Source organism: Macaca fascicularis, chromosome 17 (assembly GCF_037993035.2).
Source record: "Macaca fascicularis isolate 582-1 chromosome 17, T2T-MFA8v1.1".
Lineage (NCBI taxonomy): Eukaryota > Metazoa > Chordata > Mammalia > Primates > Cercopithecidae > Macaca > Macaca fascicularis.
In genome coordinates, this window is record NC_088391.1 from 91,519,100 (window position 1) to 91,538,873 (window position 19,774).

At 44.1% G+C, this 19,774-nt stretch overlaps 1 protein-coding gene across 7 annotated transcripts in view; it reads right to left on the reverse strand.

The window, feature by feature from the left end:
- TMTC4 (transmembrane O-mannosyltransferase targeting cadherins 4) overlaps positions 1-19,774 on the reverse strand; it is a 70,224-nt gene that overhangs the window by 30,855 nt on the left and 19,595 nt on the right. For 6 of the 7 annotated variants that reach the window (XM_005586180.5, XM_074021347.1, XM_074021346.1 and 3 more), the window contains 4 exons: positions 6,385-6,485; positions 2,410-2,502; positions 2,019-2,183; positions 1,010-1,212 (listed from right to left, as the gene is read on the reverse strand). In XM_005586180.5, coding sequence (XP_005586237.3) covers positions 1,010-1,212; positions 2,019-2,183; positions 2,410-2,502; positions 6,385-6,485 — 562 coding nt within the window. Of the gene's footprint in view, positions 1-1,009; positions 1,213-2,018; positions 2,184-2,409; positions 2,503-3,153; positions 3,328-6,384; positions 6,486-19,774 lie in introns of all 7 variants that reach the window. The other variant, XM_045377335.3, reaches the window with a different exon arrangement.

The window sequence follows — 19,774 nt, forward strand, 5'->3', positions numbered from 1 at the left end:
CCTCAACCCGTTTAGGTACTGAACAGTTCAGTGGACACTGTAGGTCTCAATTCAAAAACTGTCCCAATCAGTTTTCATGGGGGAAAAATTTTCCTCCAAAATGTAATGAGAATAATAACTGAAGCAGTTTAAAGTTTATGAAATCTGAAATAAACAAATACCATTGTTTGGTTGCTACGTCACCATAAATTTCAGTCAGGGAGATACGAAGCTGAGCACTGAAACACTTCTAGAACCACTCGATCATTCCCAATGTCCCCTGTGATGCAAGAGGATAAACTAAGACTCTAGGTCCATTTTGGTGGCTCCTTCCTGGGCCCTGTGGCTACAGTATTTCTTTAAAAATCCCATTTCCTGTGGATAACGGAACGGGGACGAAAGTTTGTGGCTCTTTAGAATTACCAACCGATTTAAGACACAGGTAAACGTAAAACTTAATTTATTTTGAGAAATTACTAATTCCATAAACACTTAGGCTTAAAAGAAATCACCTTAAACAGTTTTCTTTTTCATGAAACACATTTGTTTTCCCCAATTATTTTCCCAATAACTTTTTTTTTTCCCCATCAAGAAAGAACAGTCTCTTTGGGGCAGTGGCTTGTTTTGTCCCCAGCAACAACAGAAGGAATCACGGCAGCGTTCACTGGGGTGTTTTAAGGAAGAATTGTGCAATAATGGGCACAACACACATCAATTACACTCTCTGTTCTGACCGTAAATTACTCTTTACCACCTATGGCGAAAAGGATCGCAAAATGCTACTTCCCGGGGAAAGGGGGAGGGAGGGATGAAGCAGTCATCCGTAGCCCCTCTTCCAGCCTCGCTCCCCACCCGTGGAAGCCAGCCATGGATTCCGAATGGTGGAACTCATCCTAGCCATAAATATGCATTTGAAACAAATGTCCTTAGATGTGACTTCCACAAAATCGTTAAAATGATCAGCGCAGGATTTCACAAAACGCTTCTGACTCAACCAGCGTGGAACTTAAGATTCAGTGCTGCCTCTTACCTTCTCTTGTGGCCGTCTTCAGAGCACAGGGCTTGGCATATTAGGCCAATTAGGCAGAACCAGAGTGCTGCAAGTGCAATTACCCTCCAGTCACTGACGGACTTAATGAGGGGGATGCAGCCCATTGACCAATCAAAACACAGCCACCAGGGACACAGCAGCAGCCAGGCATTCAATGAATAGTAGTAATTGTAGTTTATGGCCTGTCGGTCAAAAGGAAAACAAACATTTATTTGATACTGAACTTAAAAAACATATATATATGCACTAACTTCACTTTTGAGGCACTCATATGCTTCTGTTCAATGAAAGCAGTTGTATCAACTAAAATGTTGCCAACTTGTATTACAAGTTGTAATACAGGCTGTAGTCTGTAATGTGTTAAATGCATTCAGATTTTGGTATATAAAAATATGGCAAAGCCACCAGACTACGCAATACATTCATTATATTTCTGGCCAAGCTATGATCTCTTTGCTGCCTGAAGCCCATGACCTCTGAAATCTGAGGCCCCAGGGTCACCTATGCACCCAATAACATAACAGGGTTCAATGGCTGTTCTCTTGATTTTGGTCTCTATGAAATGCACAGCTAAGAATTTGTGGCTTGATACTCCTGCCTTTAGAAAAAAGGCAAATCTAAAAGAATAGTCTTATACCACTAGTCTTCTAAAGATACCAAGAAGGTTATATATTTAGTCTTAACCCAGCCGCAGGGTTAGGGAGCCCTTTCACGGGACTGGCAAGGACCCTTATGTGAGAAGGAACCACCCGCTTTACTCCTCGTTAGAACAGAAATGCGAAGAGCTTCCGCACGCCCTTTCAAGCCCCTCAGGAAGACCTGCTTTCATCCCAGAACATCTTCAGTGATCGCAAACAAACATGGAGGTGGCCCGTGTATTGGGGAGTCTGTTGGCGTGGAGGGGAGTGAGACGAGGAGGAGGGGTGAGGGATCTGGGAATCTGGTGGGGGAAGAAAACAGTCCAGGGAGTGGCAGGCTCAGAACTCACCCTCACCAGCATGCTGTCAGCAAAGGACGCCGGGTTGTCCACCTCGGTGAAGGCCGGCGGGCCCGTGCCCATGATCCTCCAGCGCACATAGAGCATCCCAGCCCCTCCGGAGGTGAGCAGGGTCATTCTGAAGAGGAGGCCCCCGTTCCTGAGCATGCTGAGACTCTGCAAGGACACCGCAAACCCCAGAGGTGGCTGATTTTCAAATAAAAGTGTGGCTGAGCCAGGTACAGATGTGCAGCAATTCTGCCTGAACTACTTCAACACCGTGCTTTAAAAGGTTGGTTATTGTAGAATTCAGAATCACAAGGAATATTTGAAAATGGCATTTTAAATCAGCTGGTACTTGACATTTTCCATGTCTGGGCTGGAGATAAAAGTGCAGACTCACCTCTAATGACTTGTCCTTATGCAGTACCTTCTGGACAATTTCCAGAACATTGAATTTGCCTATCACCAAGATGTCAAATACTGCATTCAAACCCTAAGAAAGCAAAGCAAGACAATCAGCCACAGGAGAGTGTGGCTCTGTTAGGCAGCAATTAGACTTCACAATTTCATTACTCCATCTAGACAAGGAACACATAATCACGGAAGACCTCTGCAGCTCTCTAAAAAACCACAAAACAGCCCTCTCCGTTTCTATGAAATTAGCTCAAGGTAATAGATCATATTTATTATTTAGTAAGCCCCTGATAGTAATGATTTCACAGTCTACATGTAGGGGTTCTACAAGATTCAGGATAACTAGAAATTTGGGATTCCTAGGAAAAGCCCTCAAGAGATCCCTCCCCCCCACTTTTTTTGGTCACTATAAAACAGTCCTTTAGTTCATGCAACAGAGTGTTTTCCTGGGCAGTAATCATACTGGAAGATAAAGGCAGCCATCAACTTCAAAAACCCAGCCACGTAAGTGAACCTTAAGTGCCAGTGGACTTCGGCATCTTTAGAAACGGGATGAACATACATGATAATCTCTGATGGAGCTCTGGAGATCTCTTGTGCAGAAATCTAGTTGTCTGGTAGTTTTCTCCCTGGGTTACAGCTAGATGACATCTCCCAGCCTTCCCTGCAGTTAAGCTAGGTCGCGGGGCTGAGTTCTAGCCTTATGGAATGTGGGAGAAGTGACATGTACCATTTTGGAGGTTTGGTTGTAAAACCTGGGCACACATTCCCACATGGTTTCCCCTTCCAGCTGGCTGGAATGGAGATGCCCAAGGTGACTTTGGAAACCACACATTGATGAGAGCAGGCCTTTGCCAGGTGGGGCCGTGGTGTGGAGGATGGCTACCTCTATTAATTTACAGCTCTGCCCATGACCCATGAAGGGAACAACAACTTCAATTAGCTGTCCACCTATGTTAACAGTTTCCAGTTGCACCACGATAGTTACTTTCTAGCAGGTAAAATTAAACCTGTAGTTACAGGCGAAAGCAGAGATGGGCCTTGGATTCTATTCTCTCTCCTGCAATGGACTTTCTACAAATGTCACTGCTGCAGGCAACGTCATTGACAGAACTCCCTGCTCAATCTGGATAACGTGGTCTGCACATGCTCGGTGGATATAGTTAGAGCTGCCCCTAAATGACTTGGGTCTCTTTAATATGCTCTTCTTTGCAGCAAAGGAGATCACACATCATCAGAAGTCAGTGGTAATTTGTGGTTTTCAGAGCAAGGATGACATCCCTACTTAACCCTCTCCCGGAAATGCTGGGAGCCACTAATTATCCGATACATGGGCCAGTGCTGGGTTAATCAGTTCAAAGAATCCTGATTTTATTCACCCATGTGAGACATGATCTTAGTGGGCCACAGAAGACGGTTTCCGCCTGGTTGAAAACCACTTTCTAGAAGGCAGATGCTCCCTGCGTAGCAGCCACTGTCTTCTCAGTCTTCCTGTGAGCTGCAGGACAGTTACCAAGGGATGGGAGGGTCATGTGGTGAACAGGCCTGAGCCAAACACAAGACTGCCCCCTTCCCTCTTAAATGCTTCACCAAAATGGCCCCATTTTAATCCAATTTTGAGAATAGCTACTTTCCACTGTATCTTTATTCATGTAAATTCAACCGAATTCTCTCCTGCTCCTGAAAAACAGCACAGAGGAGGCCTGGTGCAGTGGCTCACGCCTGTAATCCCAGCACTTCGGGAGGCTGAGGCGGGCGGATCACCTGAGGTCAGGAGTTTGAGACCAGCCTGGCCAACATGGTAAAACCCCGTCTCCACTAAAAATACAAAAATTAGTCAGGCGTGGTGGCACATGCCTGTAATCCCAGCTACTCGGGAGGCTGAGGCAGGAGAATCGCTTGAACCTGGGAGGCGGAGGTTGCAGTGAGCTGAGATTGCACCACTGCACTCCGGCGAGAGTGACAAGAGAGAACCCTGTCTCGAATAAAAATAAAAATAAAAATAAAAAATAAAATAAAATAAAATACTGCACAGAGGAGCCTCCTGAGGACCTTGTGGAAGGAAATTCTTACTCAGCAGGCCTGGGGAGGGGGTGGGGCCTGGGATCCTGAATTCCCAACACGCTCCCAGATATTGCTGATGCTTCTGGTCCTCAAACCACACTTCATATTAGGGAAAGGTTCTAAAACCAGTGGTTCTCAGGGAGGGTTGTGCCCCCCAGGGGGTGTGGCACTGTCTGGAGACATTTTAGGTTGTCACAACTGAGAGGTTCCACTGGCACCCAGTAGGTAGAGGCCAGGGACGCCGCTAAACATCCCACAAAGCCCAGAACAGCCCCCACGAGAAAGAATTGTCTGCTGTAAAACATTAATAGTGCCAAGGTTGAGAAACACTGTTTTAGAGCAAATTTAAAGAAAATTAACTCATGAAATTCAAGTATCTTTCCACGGTAATTCTCCCTATGCCATCTCCTTGCTAGCTTAATATTAATAGATACAACCTAATACAACCACTGATTTTTGCCTTGACTTGTATCAAGCCCCAAACGGCTTTAATTGTTCTTTCCTTTCCAAGCTATTTCTATATGATCATTCTAATCCCACGACTCGGCCAGGCGCGATGGCTCATGCCTGTAATCCCAAGGCTAGGAGTTTGAGACCAGCCTGGCCAACACAGGGAGACCCCATCTCCACAAAAAAATTTTAGAAAATTAGCCGGGGTGGTGGCATGCACCTACAGTACCAGCTACTTGGGAGGCTGAGGTGGGAGGATCGTTGAGGCTGCAGTGAGCTATAATCGTGCCACCGCCCTCCAGCCGGGGTGACAGAGCGAGGTGGAAGCCGAGGTACAGGTTCTCTCCAGGAAAACAACGTACCCCAAGAGAATACAGTGTATGCACCATATTACACAGAGAGAGACTTCAAGGCTCGAAGTTAAAACACGTGATTACTCAGCACATCTGGCATAAAAAGTCTTCTGAGAACAAAGTCCCACTAGAAACATTAGCAGCATTACAGATTCTCCTTTAAATACTAGTTAGTAATCTTTTAATTTCAGGTCAAACATTTGCGACCATGGAACATTTTGGTTCCAGCGTTGCTTGAAGTTGCACTTGGGTAATGGTTAACTATAACCATAGGTAACCGCTGGCGGTGGGGGAATGATGAGAAGAGAGACAGAATGTGTGTGCACGTGAGGCTTTGAGTGGCTGCAAAACTCTTGTTCCTTCATCTCTTACTTTTTTTTTTTTTTGACACATAGTTTCGCTGTTGTTGTCCAAGCTGGAGTGCAATGGCACGATCTTGGCTCACTGCAACCTCCGCCTCCCAGGTTCAAGCGATTCTCCTGCCTCAGCCTCCTGAGTAGCTGGGATTATACGCATGTGCCACTGCACCTGGCTAATTTTATATTTTTAGTAGAGATGGGGTTTCTCCATGTTGGTCAGGCTGGTCTCGAACTCCTGACCTCAGGTGATCCGCCCACCTCGGCCTCCCAAAGTTCTGGGATTACAAGCGTGAGCCACGGTGCCCGGCCCTGTTTCTTCATTACTAAACTATCCGCCATCCTTTCTAGATCTGAGATCAAAACGATTGATGAGGTCAGTCCTAGGTGATCTAGGACTGCTGAAATATGTACTAGCATCCCAGAAAACTCAAACCATTCTTTTATCTTTTTCGATAGGGCCTCTCAAGAGGACTCATCGTGGCTCCCTGAGAACTCCTCATTCACCATTTCTCGCCAGTTGCACATGACTGTCAAGGAAGACAGTCAGTTCTCCATCTGAAATGCCAGAATTGTGACAGTGAAAGTCATTTGCCCAGAAAGGTCATCACCTCAGGCCAGCAATGGGATGAAGGCGTGGAGAATGCCACAAAGGCAGGGCCAGCCCCAGATGTCTTTATAGGAGGGAAAAGGATACACAGAAAAAGCAGGCCCCGGCGGCCATGTCGCGGCTCTCACCAGCACGGTGATCCCTTGCTCTTTGCACAGCATGGCCACTGCTCCTAGGAAGATACTCAGCAGCACCCAGAAGGTGGAAGAATACGTTCCCTCCTTGTTACCTGCCAATTAAGAGAAATGATCAGTGCAAAAGTCATGGAATGCAGCTCAGTTTTTTAGCATCAGGAACTAAAATTCTAAGCAAATACCTTAAACAACCGTAACTTAAAAACAGGGTCTGGGCTTCAGACAGCACTTCTCTGTGGGCAAGACAATACCTTCTAAATGGTACATATGTCCCCTCTCAAAGCTCTCCCAAGGAGGTGCCCAGGGCCTTTGGGAGGCACCGTCATGAAGCCCTGGCCACAAAGACACCTCATGCCAGAGTCCCCATGCAGCAGGTACCTCGTTCCCAACCTACCAATCACCTGCGAGACCATTCTGATGAGTCTTTTTGAGAACTCCCACTGAGACTGCAAACAGTCCATTTGGTTTCAAAATGCCCCCAGTGGTCACTGCTGCTGTCATGATGGAGCTGCTGGGAAAGCCTCTGAGAATCTCCATTCCTCCTGGAACGGGAGTTCGGGCCCTCTGGACACCAGGTGGCTTAGAATGGATCTGCTCTGCTCCCTGTGTGGAACAGCTCCAACCTCTACCAAAGGGTGCACGGCCACTGACAGAGCTGGCGCCTATCTAGCACCTGGGACAGGTAAAGACACAGACCAGGCTGGGCTGCCAATCTGCACGGGGGCTCGAGCACCAACAAGAAGCCAAAACATCCCCAGATGTGTGAACACTGTAAGAAGCTGGGCTGGGCGGCAGCTCGAGTAACCACCGCTGGTCCCTAAGTGGCCTTCTGGGAGCAGGGTCTGGCTGTACACTGACTGGTCAGTGGTGTGTGCAATTTGGGGGCCAGAACTAAACTGCTAGGGAGGAGAGGGAAGCTGCATGGATACTCCTCTCTGTTGCGAAGCCCTCATTCTTCATCTAAATAAATAAGCCAACATATAAAAAAGACATCGGTATCAAGTGGGACAAAAGCGAACTTTCTTGGAGAATCCAATTGTTAGCTCGCCTGGCATTACTCGGTTCAATTCTACTTACAACTAGAACTCCCAGTCTGAATGCTTATGGCTCTACGTAAGCATCTAAATGCCAGCTGTGCCACTCACTGTGTGACACTGGGCAAGTGACTTTCACAGTCTCAAGGAACTCACCTATAACGTGGGGGCAACGTTACCAACCTCAGGATATATTTGAAAGGAAAAAATTACACAGGAACACCTGGTCATTTTTGTTAAACACTCATAAAGAATGCTTGCAAATGCAAAATATATCTCTATGACAACACATAAGAAATTGACTAGTTTCTGGCCGGGCGCGGTGGCTCAAGCCTGTAATCCCAGCACTTTGGGAGGCCGAGACGGGCGGATCACGAGGTCAGGAGATCGAGACCATCCTGGCTAACACGGTGAAACCCCGTCTCTACTAAAAAATACAAAAAACTAGCCGGGCGAGGTGGTGGGCGCCTGTAGTCCCAGCTACTCGGGAGGCTGAGGCAGGAGAATGGCGTAAACCCGGGAGGCGGAGCTTGCAGTGAGCTGAGATCCGGCCACTGCACTCCATCCAGCCTGGGCGACAGAGCGAGACTCCGTCTCAAAAAAAAAAAAAAAAAAGAAATTGACTAGTTTCTAAGAAGTTCTAAAATGAAGAATTGGGGTAGAGGAGGAAGAAAGTTTACTTTTAGTCTTACTTTTCATTACATAACCTTCAGTACTCTTTACATTATCTTAACCATGTGCATGTATTAAAAAACTATGTTAAAAACTAAACATGTTAAAAATCACTTGGTATAATGCTGGGACTACAGAAATCATTTAATTAATGTTTGTGGCACTTGGGTCAGTCAAACCTGATCAGCTTAGAGGGAGATGCAATTTCCAATGGGGTTTTGATGCAGTAGTCAAGGGGGTGGCTGATCAGCCAAAATCTGCCAGACAACTGGATCGTGTAAAAATTACACCGTGAGCTCATTAAACTGCCTGCTGGGGAAATTAACAAGTGTTTGTGTGTGTCCTGCAGACCCTGCATGGAGGGACAGAAAAATACTTGTGAATACTTGAGACAGAATCAGCAACACACCAGGATGGAAGGCCTTCCTGTCCCAAAAACAGCCAGTGCGTTCTGGCTTGGGGGTGGGAGGTGCTCCTTTTTTTCTTTTCTTTTTTTTTTTTTTAAGGCGGAGTCTCGTTCTGTTGCCCAAGCTGGAGTGCAGTGGCGTGATGTTGGCTCGCTGCAAGCTCCGCCTCCCGGGTTCATACCATTCTCCTGCCTCAGCCTCCTGAGTAGCTGGGACTACAGGCGCCCGCCACCACGCATGGCTAATTTTTTGTATTTTTAGTAGAAACGGGGTTTCACCATGTTAGCCAGGATGGTCTCGATCTCCTGACCTCGTGATCCACCCACCTCGGCCTCCCAAAGCACTGGGATTACTGGCGTGAGCCATTGCACCCGGCTGGGAGGTGCTCTTAACCTCAAATGCTCTACATTGGGGTTGAGACCCTGTCAGGATGAGAAGGCCTGTCCCCAGCTGGGCCCCTGGCTCTCAATAAAGCATGAGCAGGACTAACTCCTGATGTGCCCAACACCTGCAGCCTGCAGGACCAGCTACACGGCTGGGCTGCTGGGACAGCCTCCTCACTCCCACACAGGCTTCAGCGGCAGCAGAGACTCTGGCCCTTTCAGCTTTCTGGGGGAAGAATCTGTGTATCAAATTTCTAGATTTAAAATACAAACAAATGGAATAGCTATTATACAAAAAGTTGACTTGGCCATTATAGTTGAGGCACTTAGTTAAAAGCTTTTCACAAGGCCAACTGATCGACAGGAAAGCCTCTTAACTGAGATACCATTGTCTCATGAAACACAATGAACATTCTTTTTTCTTTTTTTTTGAGATGGAGTATTGTCCTGTCACCCAGGCTGGAATGCAATGGCGCGATCTCACCTCACTGCAACCTCTGCCTCCCGGGTTCAAGAAACTCTCCTGCCTCAGCCTCCCGAGTAGCTGAGACTACAGGTGCACGCTACCATGCCTGGCTAATTTTTGTATTTTTAGTAGAGACGGGGTTTCACCATGTTGGCCAGTCTGGTCCCGAACTCCTGACCTTGTGATCCACCTGCCTAGGCCTCCAAAGTGCTGGGATTACAGGCATGAGTCGCTGAGCCCGGCCTGAACATTCTTGTTTTATGCCTTCCAATTATCTCTTTTGCCTTCAGGATAATGGTTCCTCTTCTGACTGTGGCTTTAAAGGCCTTGCTGAAGTGGCCACCACGGGCCCTCTCTGGCCCCTCCCAGCACACACTCACTCCAGGCCCACCACCACTGCCCACTTGCAGGTTCTCACCTGGGTGTGCTTACTGAGTTCCCTTGGGGCAGAACAGTCCTGGAGGAATCCTACCCAATCAATAAAGCTGTTAAATATCACTTATGCTGTGAAATGCCAAACCCCGCCCTCTCAGGCAGGTCTCTCTGCAATTCACTTGTTTCCTTCCTCAGTTAAAAGAGCAAACACCCCTGCTGTATGCACACCTGACTGCCCCGTGAGCAGGTGAGCCCCGTTCACCTCTCCATGTCCCTGACTGCCCCCCTAGATTAGGTTAGGCCCAGCTGTGGTGCTCTAAACTGCCTTGATCACAGTCTATCAAAACATTCCTCATGGAGTTTATCGCCAGCATTTGATTTTCTGTCATTCCCAAGTCAAGGTTCTCTCCACCTTGGCATTAATCACATGTGGGCTGCTTACTTTTTTTGGAGGGGGGTTGCCCTGTGCATCACAGGATGTTTAGCAGTACCCCCAGCTTCTACCCATCAGAGGCCAGTGGCACCACCCCCACAGCTCCCCTCAGTGGTGACAAACAAAAATGTCACAGATATTGTCAGATGTGAGTAGGGGCGTGGGGAGGGCAGGAAATCCCTCCCAGTTGAGAACCATTGCCCTAAACCAGTGCTACTCACAGGTGTATGGTTCACGAACCTGCACCTGGATCTTGTTAGACTCAGGCCCCAGATGAATCAGAAATTGAGGATGGGAACCAGTAATCAGCCTTTAACAAGCTTTCCAGGTGGCTCTGATGCTCCCTAAAGGCAGGGTGCACCCCCTTGAGAGTAAGCCTGCTCATGGCTGGACGGCTGGCACCACGCCTGGCTCATAGGAGCAACTAAAAATTATTCTGACTGAATCAGCAGGCCCGACTGACTCTGGAAGGGCAGAACATGTTCAGTGAGTGAAGTGACTATCTACTCTCTATCAAAAGGGGTGCAATAAGCTTTGAGCTCCTGACAACTCATGGAAACGCAGGGGTCAACACTGCTTCTTAGAGGCTGTGCATCATCTCTCCTGCAAGGACGGAAATGCTGGAATCCCTTCTAAGATGCTTCCAGCAGGGGGCCACCTGGTCTTGACTTGAGGAACTTCAGTGATGGGGATTAATTTTCAAACCACAACCCGTTTCATTTTTAAACTCTGGGTTGCTAGATTATTCTAAATGCTGAGCCCAAGCCAGACTCCCTAAACTTCAGGCCTTAGCTGTGCCCTTGGGCAGCGCTGCTCCAAGTTGTTCAGGAGGCGTGGAGCCCAGAAGCCAGGATCCCTCCACTGAAAACCATTATACATGAGTATTCTTGGATCCATCAAGCAAAGGAAGGATCATTTCATTTGCAGAAAGTAATTACTTTCTATGTATCTAACGCCAAAAGATCACAATAAGGAGCCACAACAACAACAAAACCCTTTCAAATTACACGCAATTCCAACTTGAGCACTTACGGATTTATTGTTTCATGTGGGCATTTGCTAGCACTCATTGGCAGATAAGTATTGGCAGGCACTAAAGCTTTAAAAAAAATTACAGCCAAAATAACCCAAAAGCTAACAGATTGATGAATTATTTTAGGCTATGATTTGGGGAAAGGGCCACAAGCTTTAGGGGGAGAGCACAGCGTCCAGCTTACAAGTTCATGCCAGAGCCTGAGAAGTCCAGGCCTTCCGCCACGTCATGAGAGATGGGGGGCTTTGTCCACTCAGTCTCAGGGTACAGCCCCTCTTCCCATGACACATTTTCCTGAGTCTGGGTCAAACTACCTTTAGGATTTTCTCCTATTAGCAGTTTATTTGCAAACAAAACTTTTAATTATAAATCACCTGATTAATTACCATAGGATCTCATCCAGAGATAAACAGGGCAAGAGACCCCGGGCCCCCACTGGCCACTCTAGACCCAGCATGAGGAGATGGTGCCATCCATTGTTTTCAAGTTGACTAGGCGCTCGGCTCCATGGCTCACTAGAAACCAAATGGACACCCTCCAACCCACCCCATCCCACCAACCCGTTACCTGAATTGGGTTTTTGTAGGCTTCTCTCACTCTCAGAATGTGTTGGTACTTCTCAACTAAACATAATACATTCCCCAATGTAATAGTCTCTGTTCTTAATTTCAAAAGCAAGTTCCTTGGTTTTACATTTCTGCCTAGAAAAAAGGAATTATCTTGTATTTTTACTTGACTGTAACATAGATTAATTTTCCTCCATAGACTGGGAGGCCTTTGAAAAGAAAAACATTCCCAGTTCCTTCATTAAAAATGCCCAAGATGGCTCTTGAAAGCACCCTATTTACACAAAGCTAAATTATGACACAGACAGGAAAGTGATGGGCTCCTCTAGAATTCCTCTAGAGAAGAATTCTAGACATTCCTCTTATCTAGAATTTAAAATGGCTTTCTCCTTATAAGGCTAAACCAGAGACTTAGTTGAAAACAGAAAAATAACAACTAGGAAACACAGCCTTCAGGTTTACTGATAACCTTCTCCCTAATCTCACCTCATAATTTCACCACATTCTCAAACTCTAAACCCCACCTCTCCCGTCCTCTATTGCAATTCTGACAGAAGAGTCCTATTGTTTTTCCTTAGACTTCCGATTTTGCTTCAAACGCACCCAGCATGAAAAGATATGAAAGATGAAGGTAATGTTTCTTTGCTGAAGAAGTGTCTTCAGTTTCAGCAGTTATTAAATATTAAGTATCACTTCTCAAAACTGTGGCAATTTCAGATCAAAGGCAAAAGCTCGATGGTCAGAGATAAACCTGGTGAGCACCACATTCTAGACCCGCCACGGTCCAAGAAAGTAATAATTACAGCTAACGAGTGCTTGAAATGTATCTAGACCCAGGTGGGATGTATTGTTAGTGTGGAATACACACCTGGTTTTGGAAGCTTAGTATGAAAAAAAGATGTGAACATTTTCATTTTTTTATATTGATTACATGTTGAAATTATAATTTTGATATATCAAGGCAAATAAAATATATTATTAAAATCCATCTCACCTGTTTCTTTTTAAAACATGGCTACCTCAAAGTTTTCAATTCCATGTATGGCTCCTGTTGTATTTCTATTGCATGGCAGTGTCTAGACCATGTGATCAAAGACCCAGCTCACAGGTGACATAGTGTGGACATTGCTATGTTTGTATGCAGCTCTGTCCTTGAAAACTCAGAAAATATGAAATGAGTTTGCCTATTTAAATCCAACTCTTTCTCCAATCCCTACCAGATTCGTCACTTGACAATTTTTGGTGTTTTTTTTTTGTTTTGTTTTGTTTTGAGACAAGGTCTCATTCTTTTGCCCAGGCTGGAGTACAGTAGCGTGATCACAACTTACTGGAGCCTTGACCTCCCAGGCTCAAGCAATCCTCCGGCCTCAGCCTCCCAAGTAGCTGGGACCACAAGCACATGCCATCAGGCCTGGCTAATTTTTAAAAAATTTTTATTTTTGTAGAGAAAGGGGGTCTTACTATGTTGCCCAAGCTGGTCTCAAACTCCTGTGCTCAAGTGATCCTCCCACTTTGACCTCTCCAAGTGCTGGGATTACAGGTGTGAGCCACTGTGCCCAGCTGCCACTCAGTATTTTATCCAGAGTCATAAGACGAAGCACGCACATAACTTTGAGTTCCCCAGAATCTAAATTGGAAAGCTTAATATTTTAAAACCATTTCATAAAAATGAAAGGGGCCCTCTTTATATATATGCAGTATATATGTGCATGAATGATAAACCAAGGCCAGCCCATACAGCGATGACAAAATGTTTCCACTTTTGGAGGTGAACAAAAAAGGCCTTACAAAAATTCAAGTGAAAAACTAGCTCTGAGTGTTTAGATGGCCCAGACTAGTGGACTTCTGGAAATATGACCTGCTCCACCAAAGTCTGGCCCACATAATTCCCCAAATTAAGATTTATTTTAAGCCTTAGTTTGTGAAGGTGACTAATGCTAATAATTATCAACATATAATCTAGTGGAATTTAGACTCTGTGCTTTTGTGACTATGTTCTTACACAGTAACAAATGCAAACCATTATTTTATTTCCAAGTTTGAGCATTTTAATAAGACAACTGAGACAGGTAACAGTAGTTCACCTTGCATATAGTGGGCACTCGAAAAGTATCTGTTGAATCAATAAATAGTTTCATTTATTTCTATGTCTATCAGAGTCTTACTATATTACATTTTTCTTGCAATTACGATATGTAATTTAATACCCAAAAGTTAATCATTTGCTCAGTGTGGACAAATACTGCCAGAATTCAGGTCTTTTCACTTTTAATCTTTGAACCCCTTCACACTGGAAGAATCGCCATCATTAAGATATTCTTCTTTAAAATAAATAAATAAATAAATGAAAATTACATAAGAAATATTTAAAAACCATGGAGAAAATCAATAATTTTCATTTTAAATTTAGAAGTAACTGTTAAAAACAGTGCAAATAAATTCTGAGTGGCAGATGTCACCTTCAGCACAGCTGCGCTTATAAATATTTTTATTCAGAAACATCTTCCCCAGATTTAAAATTCTAACTTGTACATGGCTCTAGGTAAGCATCTGAGGACATCACTCTTCCCCAGCATTCTCTGTCTCCTCTCCATCAAGACTGTTAAATTTTAAGTACCAATGACCCAGGAGAGGATGGGAAAAACCAAAAACCATTTGGACACCATGCTGCCTCTCTCATCCTTTAAGAAGACAACTTGCTCTAGGATAATTACGCAGCATTAGCAAACATCAATAGTTTATGATCCAGAATTGACTAGAGACGTGCCTAGGCAATGTTCTTCTCGTTTCAGTAGATTGTCTCTAGCATCTAAGAGAATTCACTCACTTGGGTAAATGGAGGCAAAGGCTAATGGAGTGAAGGGAGCACAGGGAAAAAAATGCAATGACAGAAAGACACTTGTCAGTGCTAACACCCACAAGTGCCAGCAGATGTGATCCATTTAATGAAGCATGTGCCTCGGATTTGGCACTCCTTTCCAGTGGGAAGATCTCCTTTCAGAAAAAGCATCACATTATACAAGTTACCCCTCTCCACCACTCTATGCCTGGCATCTCTGCCGCTCGAAACTGGCACGTCATGTTGTGTGTGGGAACCACGCCACCCCGACAGGTGGCCGCGACTCTCTCTCTGCCAGAGCAACACAATGAGCATCAGATTCACGTTCCAAAAGCTGGAACGACCGAGCCGTGCTTCTATGCACAGAATGAAAGAAGTCAGGCTTGCTGCTCTAAAACACGGGTCCATTTGGGGGAAAATCAAGCAATGAAGGAACCAAAGAAACAGGGAAAAGAGAATCTGCACGACTCCCACCGTCAGAATGCAGTCAGCAATGGCCCCAAATCTAAAACCAAGTGTCCTATCGGACATGAGTTAGCCAACTGCCCTATTTTGTAAGCAGTGTGATTCGATGTCAAAGAAAAACAGGTGTCTTTAATCAGAATGAAAATACGAGGGAATGATATCCCAAGAGTAGGAGTCATCCCATTTTAGTGCCTGAACTATACAGCTTAAGGTGAACTACACAGCTATAGAACTATACAGCTTGAGGGAAGCTATACAGCTTAAGAATAATGGAGATTTGAGATCCTGCCTTTGATATTATGAATAAGAATTTAGAACTTAAAATGATTGTTCTAGGTATATAGAAAATCCATCCCCCTCCGGAAAAGACTCTCTTCTCCCCACTATAAATGAGATTAAATTTCTCCTTTAGGTCTTAACTCCCATGAAACAAGTATTTTAAGGTATTAGTTTGGAAACGAAATTGTTTTGGCTATTCTAGCAAGTTTCATGTGCAGAGATGATCTGTTTCCAATCTGAAATACCAGGCTTTAAGAGAGATGTAAATACAAGATACCTCATTGTAAGAATAACACTTTTTGTTTTGGGCGTTCAGAAGTAATACCCAGTGTGCCATTGATTTCATCTGACTTAGTGTTTTGTTTTGTTTTTTTTTAAGAAAATGCATGCTTCCTTTATAAGGAACCTACTTTTAAAAAATTCTGTTGCAAAGATCTTGCTAGACATTCTATTTATGCACCAAAAAAAAAAAAAAGAGGCAGAGTCCCAGAAATGTGAGTACATTCTTCATTTTCTGAAAATACTAGGATTCCAGAGGTTAGGACAGGACTGCTTGTGGATAAACTCAAGCAGTTAAAAATTGTCCAGAGCTTTATAATAAAGACATCCCATCCATAAAAAAAGTTAATGATGTTACCAAAAAAAATGCATTCTCTGAAAGAACTTATTAACTAGTTGAGTCATTAATTTCAGAGTACTTAATTTTTTGTTCCCTTATAAAATAATATTAAATTTGTTCCTCTGATGTTAGGCCTTTCTTTGAATTTATGTTCAGATCCCAAAAGTATAAAGACCAGGGTTACTTTAAACCTGAAATTTAAACATTAAATAGCATTATTATTTGTATCTCAATAAATAATGGACTTGTCTACCACAAAAGAGTTAGTTTTTGTTCTCTGCTGAACATTTATAGACACGGGCACTTGGAACAAGAAATCACCACTGCAATGACAATAAATACATGTGTTTACCACTCGGCTTTTTGTACAATTTGTACTGACTAGATAGGGTAAAATAAAAACATGGCTGGAGGCTGAGGTAGGAGAATCGCTTGAACCTGGGAGGCAGAGGTTGCAGTAAGCCAAGATTGTGCCACTGCATTCCAGCCTGGGCTACAAGAGCAAAACTCCATCTCAAACAACAACAACAACAACAAAAACCACAGAAAACACACACAAAAAACAATGCTGGGCACGGTGGCTCAGGCCATAATCCCAGCACTTTGGGAGGCTGAGGTGGGCGGATCACTTGAGGTCAGGAGTTCAAGACCAGCCTGGCCAACATGGCGAAACCCCGTCTTTACTAAAAACACAAAAATTAGCTGGGCATGTTGGCGGGTGACTGTAGTCCCAGCTACTTGGGAGGCTGAGGCAGGAGAATCACTTGAACTTGGGAGGCAGAGGTTGCAGTGAGCTGAGATTGCACCACTGCACTCCAACCTGGGCAACACAGCAAGACTTGGTCTCAAAATAAATAAGTAAATAAACATGTGACTGTTTAAGATATCTCAAACTCCAAAGGAACAGAGCTCTTGATCCAAATGAAAATATATATACAATTGAATTTTCATTAGGATCAAGAGTTCTGTTTTGTTGTACTGAAGGAAATTTAATAGAAGATGAAGGAAATAAGTAGAATAAAGGCCATGGCCTCCCATTCTGCATAAACACACCATGAAAAGAAAGGATCCTTACTGAGTGCCTGCTATGAGGGGTACAGGAAGGAAAAAGTCAACAGGAAAGGAAGGAAAACCAGAATATTCTGCTCTGTAGACATTCTGAATCACGGAAGCTTTATTTTAATCAAAATATACTGGAGTTACGGTAAGCCCCTCAGAGGCATGAACTTTGTTGTTCTAGTCTTTGTATCCCCAGCACTGGAAACTGGACCTGGTACAAGAAACACCCTTAAAGTTTGATTAACTATTGGTGATGGAATGAATGACTAAAATCAGTAAGCCTTTCTACTATTTTAGAACAGAATCAGAAACCACGGCTTTTCACGAACACGTTAACCAGAATTATTTTTGCATATGAGACTCTTACTGCTTCTTCTCTGTAAAGGTATTATTCATTTGTAGAAAGTTTTCTCCTCCTAGAAAAGACTCTTAAGCACCCTACGAACTTAATTGAACATTAACATGATGATGTTCAAGGATTATTCCAAGGAGTTGTCATCTATCAACAAAGAAGCACATTCTATTCTTAGCATGTTTAAAAAGGAGTATGGAAAATCAGAAACAGAAAAGTTGCTAAAAACAGTGCCTCTGCTAAGAGACTAGGAGAGGCTCCAGCAGATTTCATTAGCCCTGGTTCTGGGGTTGATCAGACAAAGGGAACTTTGGGAGTTGTGAGGAGGAGGGGAGAGACGGGCTGGCAGCGTGAGGGGCTGTTCTGATGTCGCTGGGCCAGGGAACGAGGTGGGTGGGGCTGGGTATCCAGTCCTGAGGTCCTGAAGTGACAGAGGGTGGGTCTCAGGGCACAGAACCTTGTTGGGGAGGGGTCAGAGACCTGCTCACATGTGGGACACAGGGGACTCCCCCAAGTAAGCTAGTCACCGTGTGTCTAAGGCCCTCTCTCAAGAATCAGGTGGCTCTGCGCCTCCAGGCCTGCGATGGAACTGAGGCAGAATCCGATCACTCCGGCGGAAGTCTGGAAGCGATGAGTGGGAATAGAAAATAGCAGTGAAAGCCAATTCCAAAGGATGGAAACTGCAGCTCGAGGATGGGTGTTTCAAACCGTCCAATTTACACTGCCGAGAAAAACTGTGATGATCCGTAACTCAAAGCCTGCCGGGGCAGGTGGGCACCAAGAGGGGAGAGGAAGGACACAAAATGCAGGATGAACAATCAGTTTCGGGGTCAAGACACCAAGGCCTGGATGAGCATAAGATGCAAACTACTGTCCAAAGTAGTTTTTTATTTTTGTATTTTGTATTTTATATTGTATTTTAGTTTTGTATTTTCCAAAGACCCAGTAAGCTGTTGGTGCCTGCAAAGGCCCAGAGACCAGTCTGGAGGCGACTCCATCGGCTCCATTTAAATCAGCGCTTTCCTTTTCCTCAAGAGGGTTCATGTTAACAAGAGAACAGATCCCATGAAGAAGGGGCAGCTTGCAGACAAGAGGTCAAGAGAAAGCATTCTTCAAAGGTTTCCCAGTCCATCCATCCGTCTTTTAACTGCCCCAAGTAACTCAACCAAATCAAAATCTAGTCATCTTAAAAAAGTTTCTACGGAAGCCACATCTACCACTGCTATCGGTTTGCAAATGCAAAAACGCCCAGGTTAACATTCTCAAAAACATCTACAAACTTAACATTAAAGTCCTCGTAATTTCTTTCCAATTTTAAAATAAACATTATAAATGCTAAAAGAATGTTATCGGAGAAAAAAGAAAGGTCACGTTGGTACTTACAGTTAATATATTTATGTCAGTACTGAAATATACTTCGCCTATTTCTTATAAGTCAAAGTGTTAACTAACTGAACAGCCACCACACATTTCTTTAACTTTGGTATTGGTTTCTTGCCAAAAGCTTTATAAAAAAAGTATCTTTTGTATGGATACTTGGAAATAATTTTATAATTTACAAATGTATGCAAAATATACATGTAATATATACTAATATACAAATTTGTGAATTAAAACAGAGAAAAGGTTAGTAAAAGCTTCCAGAAAAAGGATATAAAATATCTAGCCTTTTCACTTTTCTGTGAGAATACTCCATTAAAGGAGGCCAATACATGTATCTGTTCACCTGAGGGAAGAGTGTTTCGTATCATGATAGCTTTTTCATTATTTCACAAGAGCAATCTTTAGAAGTAGTGACAGGTTCCATCATATCTACTAAATGATGTCCCCCACAAGTTAAATCTATCAAGGTTTAGTACTTTCCTCAAAAATCACTTTGATGTCTTTGAAATCCATGCAGAATAGGGAGTAGTGACTTTAAGGGAAGATATGTTAAAATTATGTTAAAATCAATAAAATGGCACTTTCAGAAACTTTAGAGTTGTCTTTGAGAAAAGTCACAACTCCTTTTTTTTTTGAGACAGAGAGTCTCGCTCTGTCACCCAGGCTGGAGTGCAATGGCGCAATCTTGGCTCACTGCAACCTCAGCCTCCTGGGTTCAAGCGATTCTCCTGCCTTAGCCTCCCGAGTAGCTAGGACTACAGGCACACACCACCACGCCTGGCTAATGTTTGTACTTGTAGTAGAGACAGGGTTTCACTATGTTGGCCAGGCTGGTCTCGAACTCCTGACCTCAAGTGATCTGCCCACCTCGGCCTCCCTAAGTGCTGGGATTACAGGCGTGAGCCACCGTGCCGGGCCCACAACTCCTAATTTTTAATTTTCTTCAGGAAAAATATGATTTCTGATAAACTGTTATCATCTGTATCTGTAAATTCAGATTTAATTGCCAACTTTTGAAA